General features: G+C 37.6%; 1 protein-coding gene across 4 annotated transcripts in view; it reads left to right on the top strand.

Moving 5' to 3' along the window:
- The window catches only part of LOC109034772 (kin of IRRE-like protein 2), a 123622-nt gene that overhangs the window by 82029 nt on the left and 23529 nt on the right, over positions 1–18064 (top strand). For all 4 annotated transcript variants that reach the window (XM_019048094.2, XM_019048092.2, XM_072301837.1 and 1 more), the window contains exons 7-9: positions 5701–5852; positions 10493–10637; positions 13776–13906. In XM_019048094.2, coding sequence (XP_018903639.2) covers positions 5701–5852; positions 10493–10637; positions 13776–13906 — 428 coding nt within the window. The remainder of the gene's footprint in view (positions 1–5700; positions 5853–10492; positions 10638–13775; positions 13907–18064) is intronic.

Below are 18064 nucleotides of genomic sequence, written 5' to 3'. Positions count from 1 at the left end.
TTTGAAATTTATCGCAGGTATTTTTTGAAATTTATAGTGAAATCCGTACGACTTTATCATAAGTATCCTTAGGAATGTATCGCATGTATTCAGCCTGTTTGCAAGCAAGAATATCCTGTCAAGAAATTTCATTCGTTATTTCCATTAAGATGATTACAGACTCCACTTCAGGGTTCCGTCTCCTTCAGTGGCGTGACGTGAATGATCGATTATCAATATTCCTCCATTTGAAGGTATAGAAAAGAATCGATTATTGAGGTGTTCGTTGCGAACACCCTGTATATCAATCTTGTTCCATAGGTTTAAATGGTTAATCAATCGATATATCGCAAAGCACGCCACGCCATTGGTCTCCTTTTCGATACTTTAAATGAATGGATCAGATCGGAATCAGTCCAATTAATGATAATACTAATTAATGGCATTGATAGACAATGCGATAGACATAAAGAAAATGGAGCAATCCTATTCGCTGGAACGGTTGATAGTTGTAGACTAAGGGGGAAATGATGGACTAGCTACATGGTCTCTAGTTGGTTCATGGTTGCTGTTAGTTAGTCGAACACTTATCCCCGCTGTCCATAGCAACTACCAATAGGATCGCTCCGTTTCCCCTTTTTCCTCTCTGTCTATTGCTTCTCCTATCAAATTTAATAATCGGCTCGCTGAATTTTACATCAGTGCCGAATTTTCCATCGTGTTTTAGTTATTTTTTTAAACAGAGTCCAAAACTCCTTTACATTTTTTTATGAATATACCCCCTGATTAGTTTGCATGTATTCTGTTTAAAAATAAAGCATCAGAGAATATAAGGCAACGTCTAAAGTTTTCCTAAGTTTTCTAAAGTTCTATGTTTTCTAAAGTCAAAGTTTTCCCTTAGCGCGGCAGAAATTGGTCGAACGACGCGCCGTGTAATATCGATTCACTGATCTTCTAAGAGCTACGCATATTGTATCCTGCCGATTTGAAGGCGATTCGAATGACTTTTATTTTATTCGGACACCATTTACAAAAAAAAAAAAACTAACGTCACTTTATAATTTATTTCTGTAGTTACTTTTTTTCTCCTTTTCTTAATGACAGGAGATCGTTCGTTGATTTCTGAAAAAAATAAAAAAAAGGAAAAAGAAGAAAATACAAGATCTGAAGCACTTTATTGCAGGCTGTAACAAGAAAAAAAAGTATACCAACTTAAAACAGCGCTCCTTTCAGCTATGAATCGACTCTGTCGTAGGGAGGTTTTCCACTCCCCCTTCCCCTTTCTCACGAATATTTCCTCTCGTCCCATCTTCTCGTTCTCGTCATCGTTGCAAATCCGGTCTTCTATGAAAGCAAACCTTTATATTCTCGTTTGACACAATGAAGCTCGTTCATTAAAACACGGGTGCAAATCAAAGAACACTTCTTCTTGTATTAGCGGCGTAAATTAACGAAGAGACGACGTTAGATTATCTAAGACGTTACGTTTTACCGGTGATTTACGAATAAAGGACGGTTCAAGAACGGAGGAGTAGTAAATCCTCTTCATAACGTTCCTAGCAACGAATATTAGTGGATTTTCCAAAGGGAAATCTGCATGCAGCAAAAGTAAAATAACTCACACTTTTTCAAATCCCAGATAGTGAACGAACGTATCTCTATTCTGATATTCAGGTCAATTGAACTATACATTTTGCGATAAGGAACTGCTACTTCTAGGTCCTTTTAGAAACACCATATTGATGGCTGAAGTGTGACACCACGTATCTCCATTGCAGAGTTTAAAAATTTCAAAATTTCGATTTTAGATTATTATTTTCACAGAGGCGGATTCAACAATTTGGCAACACCGTATTTCCTCCATTTAAATCCAAACTTAATAATCGATTATTGTTTGAGCACCTGGTCCTTCGATTTCAGGACATTCCGTCAACGATTTTTTGTCCAGGCACCTGTTAAGTCCAGTAATTTACGTCCACGCTTAAAATAAGAAACAGTGACCTGGTCCAAAGGTTATATTCCAGTCCGTATGTAAAATTATATTGCCAATATCGAATTAGAAAATTGAGAAAGAAGAAGGTGTTGTTATGGTAACTCATTTTTTTAATGAAATGTTACTTTCTTCTTTTTATTCATCTTTCAAATTTTCATTGGTGAATATTTGGTTTTACTTCTATCTATAAAATTGTCGATTTACAATATGCCGTATATATAAACTTTTTTTAAAATGATAATATTACTTCTTTTTAAAAACATTATATTTTTAAAACGTGGCAAATATTTGTAAAACCTTTTCCAAGCGATGGCATCGATATTAATCTCAATGAGCCGTACTTGTGTTGAAAGGAACTATACAAAAATGAAAAAGAGAGAAAAAACCAAGGAGGACGCAATATTTGGTTTAAACCCACTTTTAAATCGATACTTTATAATCAAACACGTCCAATTTTGAGTGTTTGGTTGCGAATACACCACGCTGCAGCACAGTAAAAGCACAAAATATAAAGGAAAAATGAAAAAGCTTCGGAAATCATTAAATTAGACACGGAGCCACCTTAATATTTTCAAAGCCCACGTTATATTTTCCTTTAATACATATTTTTTTTTCATCAATTTAATGAGAATAATCCGTGCAGAGCGTGCAAATATTTCAAAGTCATGATTTGAAAAATGCTGACTCCGCGAGTTTAAATATTATAGTCTTAGACAGAGCGAATTGCGCACTGGCGCCTACAAACCTAACGGGATACTTTACGCGTTGCGCAATGCGTGAAGTATCCCTGTTAGGTTTGTAGGCGCCTATGCGCATGTCACGCTGGTCGCCCGCCGCGCCGCGGAGTGCTACGGCGTTTCAAGCAACTATTTCGCGACATAGGTGCTGCACAGTATCATACGAGATTGAAGGCGCTCCAACGTATCAAGAATGACAAGCTTCCTTTAAGGGTACAGAGCTTTCCTTGCAAAATAAATCAAGATACTACGTTACAAAAAGAAAGCGGTAATCTAAAAAACTCACTTAGTCCTAGCATCCGTATTTAATAACTTTTAGCATAATTTTTGAATTTTATTAGAGAAAAATGTGGCTCGATTTAGGCAGTATGACAGTAAACATTATTCAGTATGTCGTCAAGAAGATTTTATTTTGAATCAATAATAAAATAGCAGAATAAAAGTGTGTTTCTGCTTGATCTAAGTGACTTTTATTTTTATTTAAGCATCCTTTTTTCTCTAAACAGGCATTATTTTTTTTTATTGATTTATCAGGAAATCTTCTCGGCGGTAAATTTGAGCATATTTCTGCTTGAATTAAGTCACTTTTTCCTCTAATTAAGTTCAAAAATCATGCTAAACATTACTGGATCCAGATACTAGGACTTAGCAAGTTTTTCGACTACAGCTCTCTTTTTTTCGTCGTCACTTGATTTAATTTGCGAGGGAGCTTCGTGCTTTTGTAATATGCCATCAATCATGATACGTTGGGGTGCCTTCAATTTTGTATGATACTGTGCAACACTTTCATGGCGAAATAGTAGTTTGAAGCGCCGTCGCGAAGTTATCGTACACAGGAAAAGTCCAAGAGCCTTTAGCTGAGGAAAATCAAAAGGTTCATCCGGTTCAGGTGTAAGAGGATGGGATTTTCTTGAAAGATGATTAAGTCCTGTCGCACCAAAGAGGTGTAGAGAGTTTTAGTGAATTTTCCCTCATGGAATTGACGCCAAAATTCTCAATTATATATTTGTTTCCGTTTGGCCAACCAAACAAATAAAAAACGAGCAAACCCTCATTCTTCCAAGATATTATACATTCCATCCAAAAATGTCGTGAGCAAATGTTGTTTGTATTTACATGTTGACCAATCAACTTTGGGTCTCAATAATTGATAAGTGGACCAAAACTCTCTTGCCAAAAAAACGCGTGGACTTAAACTACTGGAAAAAACAAGTGCTCGGACAAAAATCGTTGACGAAATATCCTATAACCCTATTCCAGGGTTGAAAAATGTACGTGAAAATGATTTTTCTCCCACGAATATGATAGAGCAATGGCTGCCCAAAATTTCGTTGATTTTTCACAGTCATCTATTGATAAATCTGTAAAAGCGTGTGATAGTCTCCAAGTAGTAATATAAATGTTAAGCGGAAACTAGGCAATGTTGAAATGGAGTTATTTTTTTTTGCCTGCATGAGAAACGACAAATTCTTTTACGTAAATTTTTGAGACGTAGGCAGAAAAGGATCAAGTGGACACAGGAAATAACCTTAGCTCTTATTGAGTCTCAAAGTTGTCAATCTACATATTCTTAGTTTTCAGACATAGGAACTGCAGGTTGAAAAAAACCGAGTACCTTGACCTCAATAGTTTGGCTTACTGATTTTTGTCAGCTTTGTACTACAACTAAACTAAATATCAAATCAAAGGGTTCATGAAATTATTTTCTAGCATTTTAATAGGTATGTTTGATAAAGCACTCCGTACAATGAAATACTCGGTGGGTTGGATATTCGCGAAACACAGCAATCGTAAAGTTTAACTAGCAGCAACTGAACCCTAACTCAAACCAACAAGTCGTATCGATAGTCGCAATGTTTCATCTCTTTACTTGATTCGACTGAAACTCAAAGTCTGTTTTACAAACCGCACGAACCGCGAGGGTTCCCTGACCGCTGCTGGCCCCAAACAAGCTTGAAACTTTTTGGGATTCTTCTCCGTCTGAACTCGCAACGGTTAACAGCCAAAAATCTCTTTATTACCATTGTGTGTTTCCCGACGCTCTCTTGAATTCACCCTTGCTGAAATTCATGACTCGTTAGAATAAATTACCGACTTTTACGATCATCCCATCCTTAATTAAATTTCTTCGAGTCATGACTTTACACGAGTATGTGACTACCTACGGAGAAAGGAACCTTAGTAATTCAAAAATGTGATATTAGTCCCAATGCTAAAAGGGACGAATAAGTCATCGGCTTCCAGACAAAGAAACGTAACTTAATTCCAAAGTTGCCAAATTAACTCAAACAATTATTTTTTTTTTTTTTTTTTTTTTTTTTTTTTTTTTTTTTTTTTTTTTACAAAAACGTACCTGCACAATTTATATCCAAAATTTTTCTGATTTTTGCATGAAATCTGAGGAAAAATGAGTGACAGTTTCTTCCAGAAATGCACAAGATTCTCCTTGTTTTATAATATATAATTTGCGAGGGGGAATTCGGCAATATTGATATGGAGTTACGTTATTTCGTGAGGTGAATGACGATTTTTGGAGGATATCTGTTGCAATGTCCAAAACCTTGAAATCAACTAAAAAATGAAACGTTTTGAAGGCTGCGGCTCCAAAATCTTGTTTAAAGTGAAAACTACACTTTTAGCCCAAATATGCCGCGTTCTAGGAGTTACATTTTCTAATTAAAATGCAACTTAACTTCCTGTCTCATTCGGACAAAAATGAAGCAAGCGTTTTGCAAAAGAGTTTTTTCCTTCAAAAATTCAACTTTCAACTTTTTGACCCACTTGGATGTAAAGAAACTGTCTTGAAACTCCACCTGTTCCCATCACTTGGACTTCATTTTGCAATTCGGAACTACAATTTTGGGCTCATCGATACAAGCACTTATGTGCATTGGGAAACTAATGGGACATACACGCTACTTCTGGACGGAGTTAGATATTGTAATCCCTAATTGCAAAATGCAGTCCACCTGATCTTAATTCTTTTTTCAGTGAAACCGCTGCACGTAACAATTTTAAGCGGGAACGAAATGCTCTCTGCAGAGAAATCAAAGCAAATCATTTGTGAGACTGCTGGATCACACCCAACAGCGAAAATTACGTGGCTTCTGGATGGCAAACCAATCAAGCATGACGCAAAAATGGTAAGTATTTTAATTATTACTCTATTTGAATTGTTAAGATACCTCAAGAAAAAAAAGGTTAGGATTTCTACGATTTGTAGCAACAAAGACAACACTATATTTTAGAGTGAAATGCAATCTGGTGGAGCAAAAGTTTAATTTGGAGGTCAATACTAATTTTCACCGAATGGTGATTGATGAGCAAATTGTTGAGCACAAGTCAAATAAAATTCACCAAATAATATCTGATGAGTGTCGGCATGGGCACTTTCATAGGCAAGATTTTTCAAGGAAAATAAGATGGGATTTTTATTCTCGTTAGTTGACAAGTTGGCTTCGAAATTCTTCAATAAGTTACACCTTAATTACAAATGGAGAAAACGCAACCTTGCCGAGGTCTCTCAAGTCTAACCCTCCTGCATATTTGGACTATTGCCGCTTTGTTAAAATAAATGAAGGGCAATTTTTTTTTTTTTTTAAAAAGAAAGATAGTGTAGTTTAAGTAAGACAACTCGGTCAACACCAACAATTAAAGGAAATTATGGAAATATTTATGCACTCCATAAACGCTTATTCCATCGTACATTCGTCCAGGAGGTGTAAACAGCGCAGATTTCTTATCAACGCCTTGATACAACTATTCCAGCTTCGATGCTGTCTGTATTGCATACGGAAAGAATTGAAGGCGCTTTGACTTTTAGCACGCGCTCACCGCCTAGTGAATCGCATTACTAAATTGTCCTGCATGTTTCTAGGTAGTAAACTCAAAGATATGTATTGCGGAGGACAATGAAAACGGATAACATCTGTGACAATATATTTCAGAGACCCTGCACTAACAATCTACGCGATGTAATTAACCGTGACAAAAATTAGATTCGGAGATCAACATTAATTTTTATTAAATGGTAATTGGACCAAATTTTGAAATGGAAACTACAGCTTAAATCTCAACCAAAAAAGTACCTACCTGCATGAGGAAACTTAAAGGCTCATATGATGCCAAATTTCCCCTCGGAAATTGTATCTTTACTGGGAGAATCTTGAGAATTATTAACTGAGAATTTCGCTGACTTTTCTTTAGATTTCAAGCAAAAATCAGACAAATTGTGGATAGAAATTGCACAGGTACACTTTGTAAAATAAATGTATTATTCGAGTCAATTTGGCAGCATTGTAATGAAGTTAAGTTTCTTCGTCCGGGAGACGACGAAATGTGTAACAAAATAGTGTTGCCAACTTTGGAGAATCACCACTGACTATGGGGGAAAAACCCATGAAGGGACTTTAAAATATATTGTCTCTGATGTCGAGATTGCCCAAAGCTGGGGCAGGATTTCGAGAAAAACCGCAACGAACGGTGTGGGAGTCTCATCAAAGGGGAGTAACACATTTCGCATAACACGCGAATCAACGACACGCTGCTGAAAGAGCGCCTCTCGGCTTGGTGCGATCGAATTATCTCGTCTCGTTTTACATATATCAGCCTGCTCACTGCTCGCGCTCACCTGGTTGAATCATCGAATCCGAATGATTAAGTAATAAATGCGTTTCCTTGTCGAACAGCGCACCGCGACACTGCACTGCATTCGATTAGCAGCAGATGCTAAATACAGTCCTGACGTCACCCTGTCTATTTCCATTCAGTTCCCATGTATCGATCCTGTTAATTTGAGTTCGAACCAAAATTAACCGCTCACAGTGCTGAAATCGGGCATGGCGTCACATCCAGCAGAAGAAGTGTCAGTGGCGTGGCATACTTTGCGATATATCGATTGATCTCCCTTTTAAACCTATGGAAGAAGATCGACAGGGTATTCGCAGCGATCACTTTAATAATCGATTCTTTACCATAGGTTTAAATGACATAACAATCGATACATCGCATTTCACGCCACGCCACTAAGTAGTCTGATTTTGTAGCAACGTTCTTGCGACATTCGACGAATCGATTTGCGATGGTTCCAATATTTGATACCTAGATTTGCGATTGTTCAAACTAAAGCAGGCGACCATTTTCAGAACAGCCAAAAAATTTCGTTTGATATAATACAAATTTTCCGGTAAATCCGTGAATATAAAATTTCCACCGCAATTTATTTTTTTAAGGAGGAATTGTTCAGCAAAGCTGTCCGAAAATTTCACTGAATTTTTTGTGTGCTGACGATGAAATTCAGTGAAGTTTTCAAACAGATTCAACCAACAACTTCTTTGAAAAATAAAATTTTTTAACGGAGATTTTTAAACGTCGCATAGCGCTTGTGATACTTTAGCCGGATGGTAACGATATCATATTTACACCAAAGTAAGTTTATTAACAATCAATTGAGATGTTAAAGCACAATGAACAATAAACATATCACCCCTTCACATTCATCCCTCACGCTGCACCCGAACTAGGTCAACTCGAGCACCCCGAAACAGCCAGAGCTTAAGCCGCGCGACGTTGTCTGTGGTGAGGCATGCTGCCGAGCAAAGGAAAAACGTCGTATGAACCTTCATGCGTTGCCAAATTTCCTTTGATAAAACACGAATTTCCTGCAAAATTCATAAATATTTTTCATCTAATTTTTCGGATAATTTTGCTAGCAATTTCAACTAAAGTTCCTGAAAATTTCAAGGAAAAATATTCGTAAATTTCCTCGATAATAATCATTTTATCGAGGAAATTTGGCAACACTTGAATGTTCATACGACGTTTTTCCTTAGCATCGTGTGTGTGAGCGCGCGAGCCGGGAGGTTATGGATAAAGACAAAACACTGCTCAAGTCAAGCGTCGCTCTAATGAGTCACGCGCTAAGCAGACAAACTTCCCGAGTAAATAACGCCTCGCGATGTCTGGTGTCGTTCGGAATTCGTGCCTCTAATTTATCTAAAACTTCGGCCAACTTCCGGCTAAGTGGATTAGTATACCGAATCTCTCCCGCTGATATTCCGCCCTCACGCGCGCACCCCCCTTCTCCCCCGCGGCCCACGTGTGTGAGGGTCTTTGTCACCTGAGAGGGGGTGGCCCGGGCACGGGGCTCACCTGGAGTGGCTACCGATCTGGATCTCAGGAGCCTCGAGTTAGTCACGTACTTGATTCTCCCCGCAGAATGTAACCGACACGTTTAAGGGGAGGAGTTCGAGCTGCGGTTGGGGAAAGTGCAAAACGACGTATCTTGGTTTGCAACGTTGATTTCCTGTCACCGTTCGATTTTTGAGAGAATGACGTAGCTCCATTCCGAGATTGTCAAATTTACTGAAACGACCAATTGGACCACAATTTGCAACATGGAGCCACTATTTCTGGCTCATTTTAGAAACAACATATCGACGGTGAAACTACCAAACCACGTATCTCGTTTGCGGTGTTTAAAAATCTACGCTCACATTTTATTTTTTTGAAATAGACCTGCAAATCAATATCATTCCTTGAAATTTTCACGGAATTTTCTCCGCACAAAGAGGAAAAATCACAGAAATTTTCAAGACTAGACGTTAAGTAGTTTTTCATTTAAAAAATAAAGTATGACAGGAAGTCTGCGACGTCGCAAACCGAGATACGTGGTTTGGTAGTTTCACCGTCGATATATACCATTGGTTTCCCTATGCAGAGATGTACTTTTATTGAAGACACGAGATATTGATTTCTTCTTGCAAAATGTAATCCAATTTGCAAGCAAATCGTCTTTTCTCGGACAAAGGAACGTAACTCCTTTCCAAGTTTGCAAAATTGACTTAAACAATTCAAGTTTTTACGGGAATTAGCCTGTGTAATTTGCGACGAGAATTTGTCTGATTATTGCATGAGATCAGATAGGGAAAATCGGTGAAATTTTCAGTTGGAAGTTCTTAAAATTTTCCTGGTAAGAGTGCAATTTGCGCGGAAAAATCTGGCAAAACTGAAATGTAGTTACGATTTTCCGTGAGAGAAACGATCATATATTATCTTAGTGTGTTCATTTTTTTTCCACCTAAAGGACCATTTTGCCCTACTCCGCAGCACAAATGAAACGCGTTTAATAGAAAGAAATCAAGCCACATCCGCTATTGCCATATTTAACATAATTTGATTTTTTATGAGGGAATTTTTGTGCGGGTTCCATCGAAAATGTTAGGGAATTTACTTCGCTCTATGGAGATAATTCACCGCAATTTGCACACAAATCCGCACAACCGTTTTCATGTATAAAATTAAATTGCCCAATTAAATTTGGCCATAGCTGATGTGGCTTGGTTCCTTTCTGCCTAACGCGGTCCAAATATAACTACTCTAACTAAAAAAACGCGCGCGTCCAAATATACTCTTATAATGTAAAGAACAAGGGACTCTTGTCAGTTTCTCGGTCGGTGAGCTGAGAAACACGACGAGATCTTGATTGTCAAGTTTTGATACAACTATTCGTGCTTTCCGGATGTGTGTATTGCATACCTACAAAAATGCAGGCGTTTTGGTTTTTCTCGAGCTTCGCGGTAAATACAGCGGGTTTTATGGGCACCGAGTGAGCCATCTTGGAGGATCTCCCGGGCTACGCTCTTGCGTATGTTAATGATAAGTGATCCCACTTATTACCTTGTTTTTCTCGGTTATTTTCTGTTTAACGCGGTCCACATATTCATTTAGGACGACTTTGATTATATTCCACAATCAATAATTTAGAATGTAATGTTTATTACAGGTAGCTGATGGCGTCAATAGCACGATGGGGACATTAACCTTTCGTCCCGAGGTAGACGACGATGGTAAGGAGCTCGTTTGCAAGGCCGAGAATCCGAAATATCCAGGAGCTGTCATCGAAGCGAAAACAATTTTACGCGTTGCCTGTAAGTCATTTCATGAACCAATCCGTGCGCGAATAAAACGTCTTAGTTGACAGCTTTGTCGTAACTATTTCGTAATTTTCATTCTTTAACATTTCTGGAGACAAGAACTCCGTCGTCTCTATTTTATTTTTGTACTTATGCTTTTCACGTAATATTCTTTTTTTTTTCAAACCTTTGAAAAATGGTTTTTGAACTTGGGTAAGAATAAAATGGCTTGGAGAAATGTTTGATCTTTTTAAAAAAAAACCTCGAGTTCAATAACAAAAAATGCGTATACGAAGCAAAAATTGAATGTTCAAATCTCAAAGTCTGGCAAGAAAAATATTTTAAATGCTTGATTGTTCTTCTGAATATACTTTTACACTGATTTTGACATTTACTCTAAATCATGTTTAGAAGATCACGTCATTTGCAACATGTTCATTTCGCATTCTCTGCAGGGATATACCGCAATTGTTTTCTTTTTTAATAAACCAACTAATGTTCTAAGGCCTAATTTTCAAGATGCTCCTTTAGACTTCCTTTTTTTACATTATCCTTCAGTATTCGAAATTGAGGTGAAGGTAAGTCTCCTCAACCAGTAAATCTGGGTGAATGTTTTTATCCTTGGAGAAATATCAAGCTCCATCAGTTCAAGATGGAATATTCATTTAAGGTGAAGCGTGCTTGAAAGATCCTGTAGTTGCTTACCATATTAACGTTCCCTCAGACATCTTCCACTTGCAATATCATTCGAAGTGCCAAAACAAGGATTTTAGTAATTTTTGTGCTTCGGAACAGATACATTCCTCTCCTAAGCACCAACTAGTTGCTCGGGCGAGAAAACAATTCTATCGAAAATATGTAACTACTCGATGTAAAGGAGAGAAATGTTTCCTCTCCTGGGCAACTAGTTTGTGCCTAGGGATGAATAAATTCCTCTACGAAGCCCCAACTAGTTATTCATTTTTTTTTCACCTAAAGGACCATTTGGCCCAATTCAGCAGCACAAATATTCATTTAGGACAACTTCGGTTATTTTCTCCAACCAGAATTCCCCAGATTTCTCTTAGAATTTTCCATATCGGGAGAGAAAACATTTCTCTCTAACAATTACTAAAATTATTTTTTAGAACTTTGAATGATATTGCAACTGGAAGATGTCTGAGGGAGCGTTAACATAGTTACCTAAACCAACTAAAGGATTTTTCAAGCATACTTCATCTTAAATGAATATTCCATTTTGAACTGATGAAGCTTGATATTTCTCCGAGGATAAAAAGATTCACTGGTTAAAGGGAGTTACCTTTACCTCATTTTCATGAAACTGCTGAAAAAAACGCCAACCCCCGTAAACTTGATCCCCTCGCTCTGCACATACCTCAATCAGAAACATTTAAACCCACCAACAAAAAGAAACGCGAACCAGTGAAGATTTCGTTTCTCCAAGAATTTGTTTTATCCAATTAATTTTATCTCCTCAATTGATGAGAAGCACAACCCCGAGGTACGAGCACCAAAGTTGAAAGCAAATACTTCAGACGCTTTTAGCGCTACTCCGACTTAACATTTTGAAGAGGAGTTGGGTCAGCTGTTCAACCACGCCAGGCACAAACCTCACATCTCCACCGGGTTCCGTATCGGATCCACGCGGTTCGGACTTAGGAGGGCAGTGTTTGCATCTTCTAAAAATATTAAAAACACGTCATTAGTAATACCCGTTGAAAGGCCGGAGCCGTTTACTGAGCGAGGACCGAGCCATATGAATCGGCGAATGATAAAACCACGCATGTCGCATCATCCGATGAGCCCCAAAATATAGGCATGGTTATGGGGTTCGCGGCTCGTGTGGAATTCGACTTATGGGGTTTCAGCGTGGATCCGGCCATATGCACTTAATGCTACTTCCCGGCTGGGAATTTCCATAAAAATGAAGCGAGCGGGGGGCGGCGATTGTTTCTGGCTGGAGACTGTGAAATTATCGCCTCGAAACACTCTTATATTGCACTCGAGTCTCATCTCGAGATTTTATTAAAAGTTAGATCATAAAAGCAGTTACTTTAAAAACGTGTCGAAACGGTTAAAAAGATTTAGTGTTCTCCTCGCGGGCTCCGCGTGATTGGTGAGGATTCCGGAATTATTCTCGAGTTGAGTTTCCTTGCTCCTCGATTATGTCGATGATGAAAGTAGGAAATTCTTACGGTTCGCACTCAGGGCGCACGGACTTCGAAAAACATTTATTTCATAAAACAGACTACATTTTGCAATTCGGGATTACAATTTCTGATTCAGTTCAAAAAACAACGTATGTGCCATTAGGTTCCCTACGCACATACGCGTTTTTACGGATGAGCCAGAAATTGTAGTTCCTAACTGCAAAATGAAGTCCAAATATTCTTGCAATGGCGTACTGAGTCGTATGGTTTGAACTCATACTGAGTGTAGTATGGTCTTTGATGTTGTACATTTCTTATCTAATATTTTTTTAATTTCTTAAAATGCAATCGAGTGCTGTTCGTACAAGAACATGATGTGATTGCGATATCCACGTCATTTCAAGAATATTTGTACTTTATTTCGCAATTAGGATAACTACAATTTCTGGCTCATCCGTAAAAACACGTATGTGCGTGGGGAACCTATTAGAACACGCTTTGTTTCTGAAATTGTATCAGAATTATAACCGAGCCAGAAATTGTAATTCCGAATTGAAAAATGTAGTCTGTTTCATAAATGTTTTTCACAGATATTAGGAAGTATTAGTCTCCTGGAAAAATCAAACATGAGTGCAAATTTTAAAATACCGGAAACAATATAAGTGCAAACATAGTTCTGTAATTGTAATTGATGTGATGATGATGACGATTATAATATTAACTTCTAGGTTTTTTTTAAGAGAGAGACAAAAAAAACAAGAGCGTCCAAAAGTATTCGGTAAAATTAAAATTTGGTTCCTATTTTGCAACAGTCAATCTACAGTTAAATGAGTCAATTTTAAAACTTTATATATCCGTTTCCTGACGGTAAGGCATTATCAAAGACTTAAAGGATCAACAGAAAATAGCCATTTTTGAACATCTTAGTCAAATTTAAACATCAATAACCAATACTTTATACAATGATGATTTTTAAATGCTTTTTTTCCGATTTTTTTCTTAGATGCTCCAACCGTCTCCGTATCTGTGGGATCAGATGTTCCTTTGGACCAGTTACAAGAAGGAAGTGGTGTTCAGTTTACTTGTGAGGTGCATTCTAATCCTCCTCCTGACCGAATCACGTGGTTTCATGGGGTAAGTAATATAATCTGCAGTCAAATGGGTCGGCATACTGGTAATTGGACTGAATGTTGCAATTAGGAACTCAGTTTAGATACAACGTATGTACCATTAGTTTCCTCATGCACATACGTGTTTTTACAAATAAGCCAGAGATTGTGGTTACTAATTGCAAAATGAAGTTCGACTGATCCACAGAAATCAATGGTACTTCTAGCGATTCTCCAAATGTTGTCATACTTCTTCACTCCAAACCAATAAAAGATTCAAGTATGGAGAATAATCTTACCGTGGCTATAAGGAAAACACCGCACTATTTAAATATTTGGACGTTGCCAGTTTTTCAGATTAGATACCAACTTTTCAAAAAACTTGTGAATTTTCTTTTTTTTATTTTCCAGAGGCACTTTTCGGCAAATTAATGTGGCCTACAGAAAAGATTGAAATTGGGAAAATACAGCAAATGGGTGGTTTTTTTACGAGGATTAAAAATAAACAAGTGGTACGGAACAAAACAAAATAATATGAACTGTATAATGGACCGTAGGTTGATTTAAATTTCTGACCGAACTGTTTTCTAACGCTTCCGTCAAATTAAACACAAATTTATTGAGTTGCATTAGCTCGTAAAATCAGTCATTCTATTAATTTTGAGCTCCAATTTCTTGCGAAACTACAATCCTGATATCAAAACTTGGCTGTTTTGAAAACGCCTTCAAATGCGGCGTGATACCTCACGCATTCCGGAGAGTTCAAATAGTTGTATCATTGCGCCGTAAGAATGTGACGGAAGATTACAATAATTGAAATATTCATTAGTGTTTTGAAAGAAACTTGATTTGATGGAGCAATTTCAGACGTCTGTGATGAATTTCAAACAAGGAAGAGTACACATGAGAGAGCTAAACAAGAGGATATCCTGGATTTCCAGATTTAACAATTTATTTCATAATTCATCACAGAATGGTTCAATCTGCCAATTAACATGAGTGTATTCTAATCGGCAATTCCAGAGTGGTGAAGTCATTATGTTCAAATATACTCTTCCCCAATATCTCATATTATAAATAAATAATGAGAACATCGTTTTCTTTCATACAACGCAATAGAACGTATTCGATAGTGATTCAATCTGTCGTTTGGTTCAAAACAATAGAAAATATCCCCAAACAAAAATTTCAGAGTGTAAGTTAGAAAAACTGAAAAAGAGGAAAATCCGAAGAACTTCACTTTTCATTGTCATATGGTACTCATAAAAATAAAAGGTCAATCACAAAAATCCGTTCCCATACATTACTCGATTGACTTTTAAGGCTATGTTTACATGTGAGCCAATCGATATCGATGCTATATCAGCGATAGAACGCCTATTCGATGTATCGAACTCGATCCATAAACTCCTCTCGCATAAATTCTTATCGGAGTGTATTCGGCAACATTAGATTGGTCACAGCTTTTCTGCCTTATCGTAACAGAATTGTTCATTGTTCACAGATTCGAGACATTCGATTCAAAATATTTTCGCGGCCCACGTTTGGGAGTTCGAGGGACATTTCATCATCTTTCGGCCAAAGTTACACAAGCGCCATGCGACGTTTCAAAATTTCCGCCGCCATTTTATTTTTTTACAGAGAAACTATTCAACGAAGCTGTCCGAAAATTTCACAGAATTTTCTTTGCGCTGCCGATAAAATTCAGAGAAATTTTCAAATAGATTCAACCAGCAATTTCCTTGTGAAAAAATAAAATGGCGGTGGAAATTTCGAAGCGTCGCATGGCGCTTGTGATACTTTGGCTGGAAGGTGACGATTTGCTGAGTCGGTCGATAGCCTTTGCGGCCTTTATGGGCCATTCGTCCCGAAACGTAGTACGCACCTTTGCCGTTTTAATGTCTCCAGTCAATCTGTGTAACCTAAATAATGCGCATAACCTCCGGTTTCAGATTGGATTCGCGGTTTCATTGTAAGGTTCGAATTTTCGTGAAACGTCATAAAAAGGCGGCGCGTCCGGTTTTGCATAACATCGGTCGAGATTATTCCGGGAGGGGCGAAAACTGTGCCGTTTTACAGCTTTTCCTTGGGTCGGGCATTTGCATTTAAATTTGTGCGGGTGCAAGAAAGTTGTCCGACGGGTGTGAGAAAAGGCTGCCTTTCATCTCTTACGAGTTCACGAGAATTTTTTCTTTGCCCTTCTGTCCGATCGCACAGGCCGTTGTTCAGGACAATAAAAGCTTCCAACACTGAAAAAAAAAAAAGAATCTTGAATTTGCCGCCAAGAGGTATTTCTTCTTAAATCAAGAATTTTCCTGGTTAATATGAGCTATTTTTTTGCTTAACCCTAGCATTATTTGTTTTGTATCAAGAAAAAGTCAGTTTATAGCAAGATAAAAAAAATTCTTGGCGGCAAATTCAAGAATCATCATGCTTGATCCAAGCTACTTTTTTTTTCAGTGAAGGGTGTTTTCTTAAGGGCCTCTTCTTCAGGCAATTTTACAATTTTTTGCAAAGCGTTCACTAAAAAAAAACATTTTCTTGAGATATTATTCTGACCTAAAGCGTCGCTTCTTGTCGAAAAAAATTGGTTTTATTTAGAAAGTTAAATCCGTGCGAATTTTACTTGCATTCAGTTGTTTTAGTTAAAAAAACGTTGTTTTAGTTATCTATTTTTTAACTTAAACTTAACGATACCGAATTGAAGCTTTTTTAACTAAAGTAACTGATGTTGAGTTAAATTTTCACGGATTCAACGAAAACAAAGAACAAATTCCGTTGCAAAGAAACGATGCTTTAATTCAATATAATAGCTCAAACATTTTTTTCAGTGTTTCACTATTTCCTCGATGTCGGCGGCTGAAGATGAAAAGTAGGTAGCTTAGATCGGGAAGTCATAAATCTCCGTTCGTGTTATATGACTTTAAAGGAGAACCAACCGATGGTTTGAATCGAATTGTTTTGGTGAATTTCCTCCTTTAATAAAAACAAATCACACAAAATTGCAAAGGAACATTATGACTAGTTTTTCTTGAGCAAAATAAAACATCTCCGAAGTTTTTTTAAACGTTGCAATCGAACAAAATTTTGCAATGAGCGAATACTATTTCTGCCTCCTTAATGATAGCGCATTTAGAAGGGCCTATTTGCTGTTTCTTGAATGAGGTAGAAATAGTAGCTCCTTTTTTAAAACCATAGACCAGTTGAAATACGCATTTATAAGGCATCCATGCACTCGTGCATTGATACCGGCGGCATGTATCATTAGTGCCTTTTTGTTTAGATAAATATTGTTTTTTGCGAAAAGAGGGGCAGAATAAAAACCGAATATGAGACGTAGTAATTTTAATAGGACGTCTCCATCAACACTGTGCAAAGAAAAAGTGTTCATATGCTTCAAGAACGCGCATTGGATCGTACGGAAGTTGTGATCAGAGCGGATTTGCCAGCAACGCCTTAATACAACTATTCTTCCTTCGATGCTGCCTGAGTTGCATACGAGAAAAATTGAAGGCGCTTTGACTTTCAGCACGCTTTTTGTGAAATGTGTTGTCGTTGGGTTGCTCTCCCACAACATCTGTAAAATTCCTAAATTGATAAAGACTGCTCTGATCATACACTGAAAATAAATAGGCTCTGTTCATAGGCCCTGTGACATCGGGCTCCTGCAATTTCTTTGTTACAGAAGTTTCCGTTTAGAGGACAAAGTACTCTGTCCTCACGACCAAAGTTCTGTTCCCTCGACAGGAAAGTTCTGTGAGTATGACAAAAAAGTGCAGGAGCCCTATGAACAGAAGGTTCTGTCATCAGCACCGATTATTTTTTTGCGTATAGAGCGCAAAATAAAGGAGTCACGCAATCAAAAGTGTAACAGTAGTAGACCCCATTTTATCAGACACCATCTTTTCTTTCTCGATAACGTGCGTTAAATAAAAGGTAAAAATACGCAACCTTGAATTTGTATTTTGTGAGTTAATATCGCCCCTAAATCGGGGAAAATTCCCGTAAACTATGTGCACCTCTTACTTTTCAAGCATTCAAATTACTGAGCAAGCTCATTATTTCCTAGTGACACAAAAACCCCAAAAAATGAGTGGGATTCTGGAGCAGTTTTGCTGCGTAACGCCTTTAGCCGCAACCGAAGGAATAGATACTCTGCCGTGCTGAGGAAAAACGCCGTATG

The sequence above is a fragment of the Bemisia tabaci genome, chromosome 6, assembly GCF_918797505.1.
Source record: "Bemisia tabaci chromosome 6, PGI_BMITA_v3".
Classification (NCBI taxonomy): Eukaryota; Metazoa; Arthropoda; class Insecta; order Hemiptera; family Aleyrodidae; genus Bemisia; species Bemisia tabaci.
The sequence above is the reverse complement of the archived record's forward strand: the minus strand, read 5'-3'. Positions and strand labels throughout refer to the sequence as shown.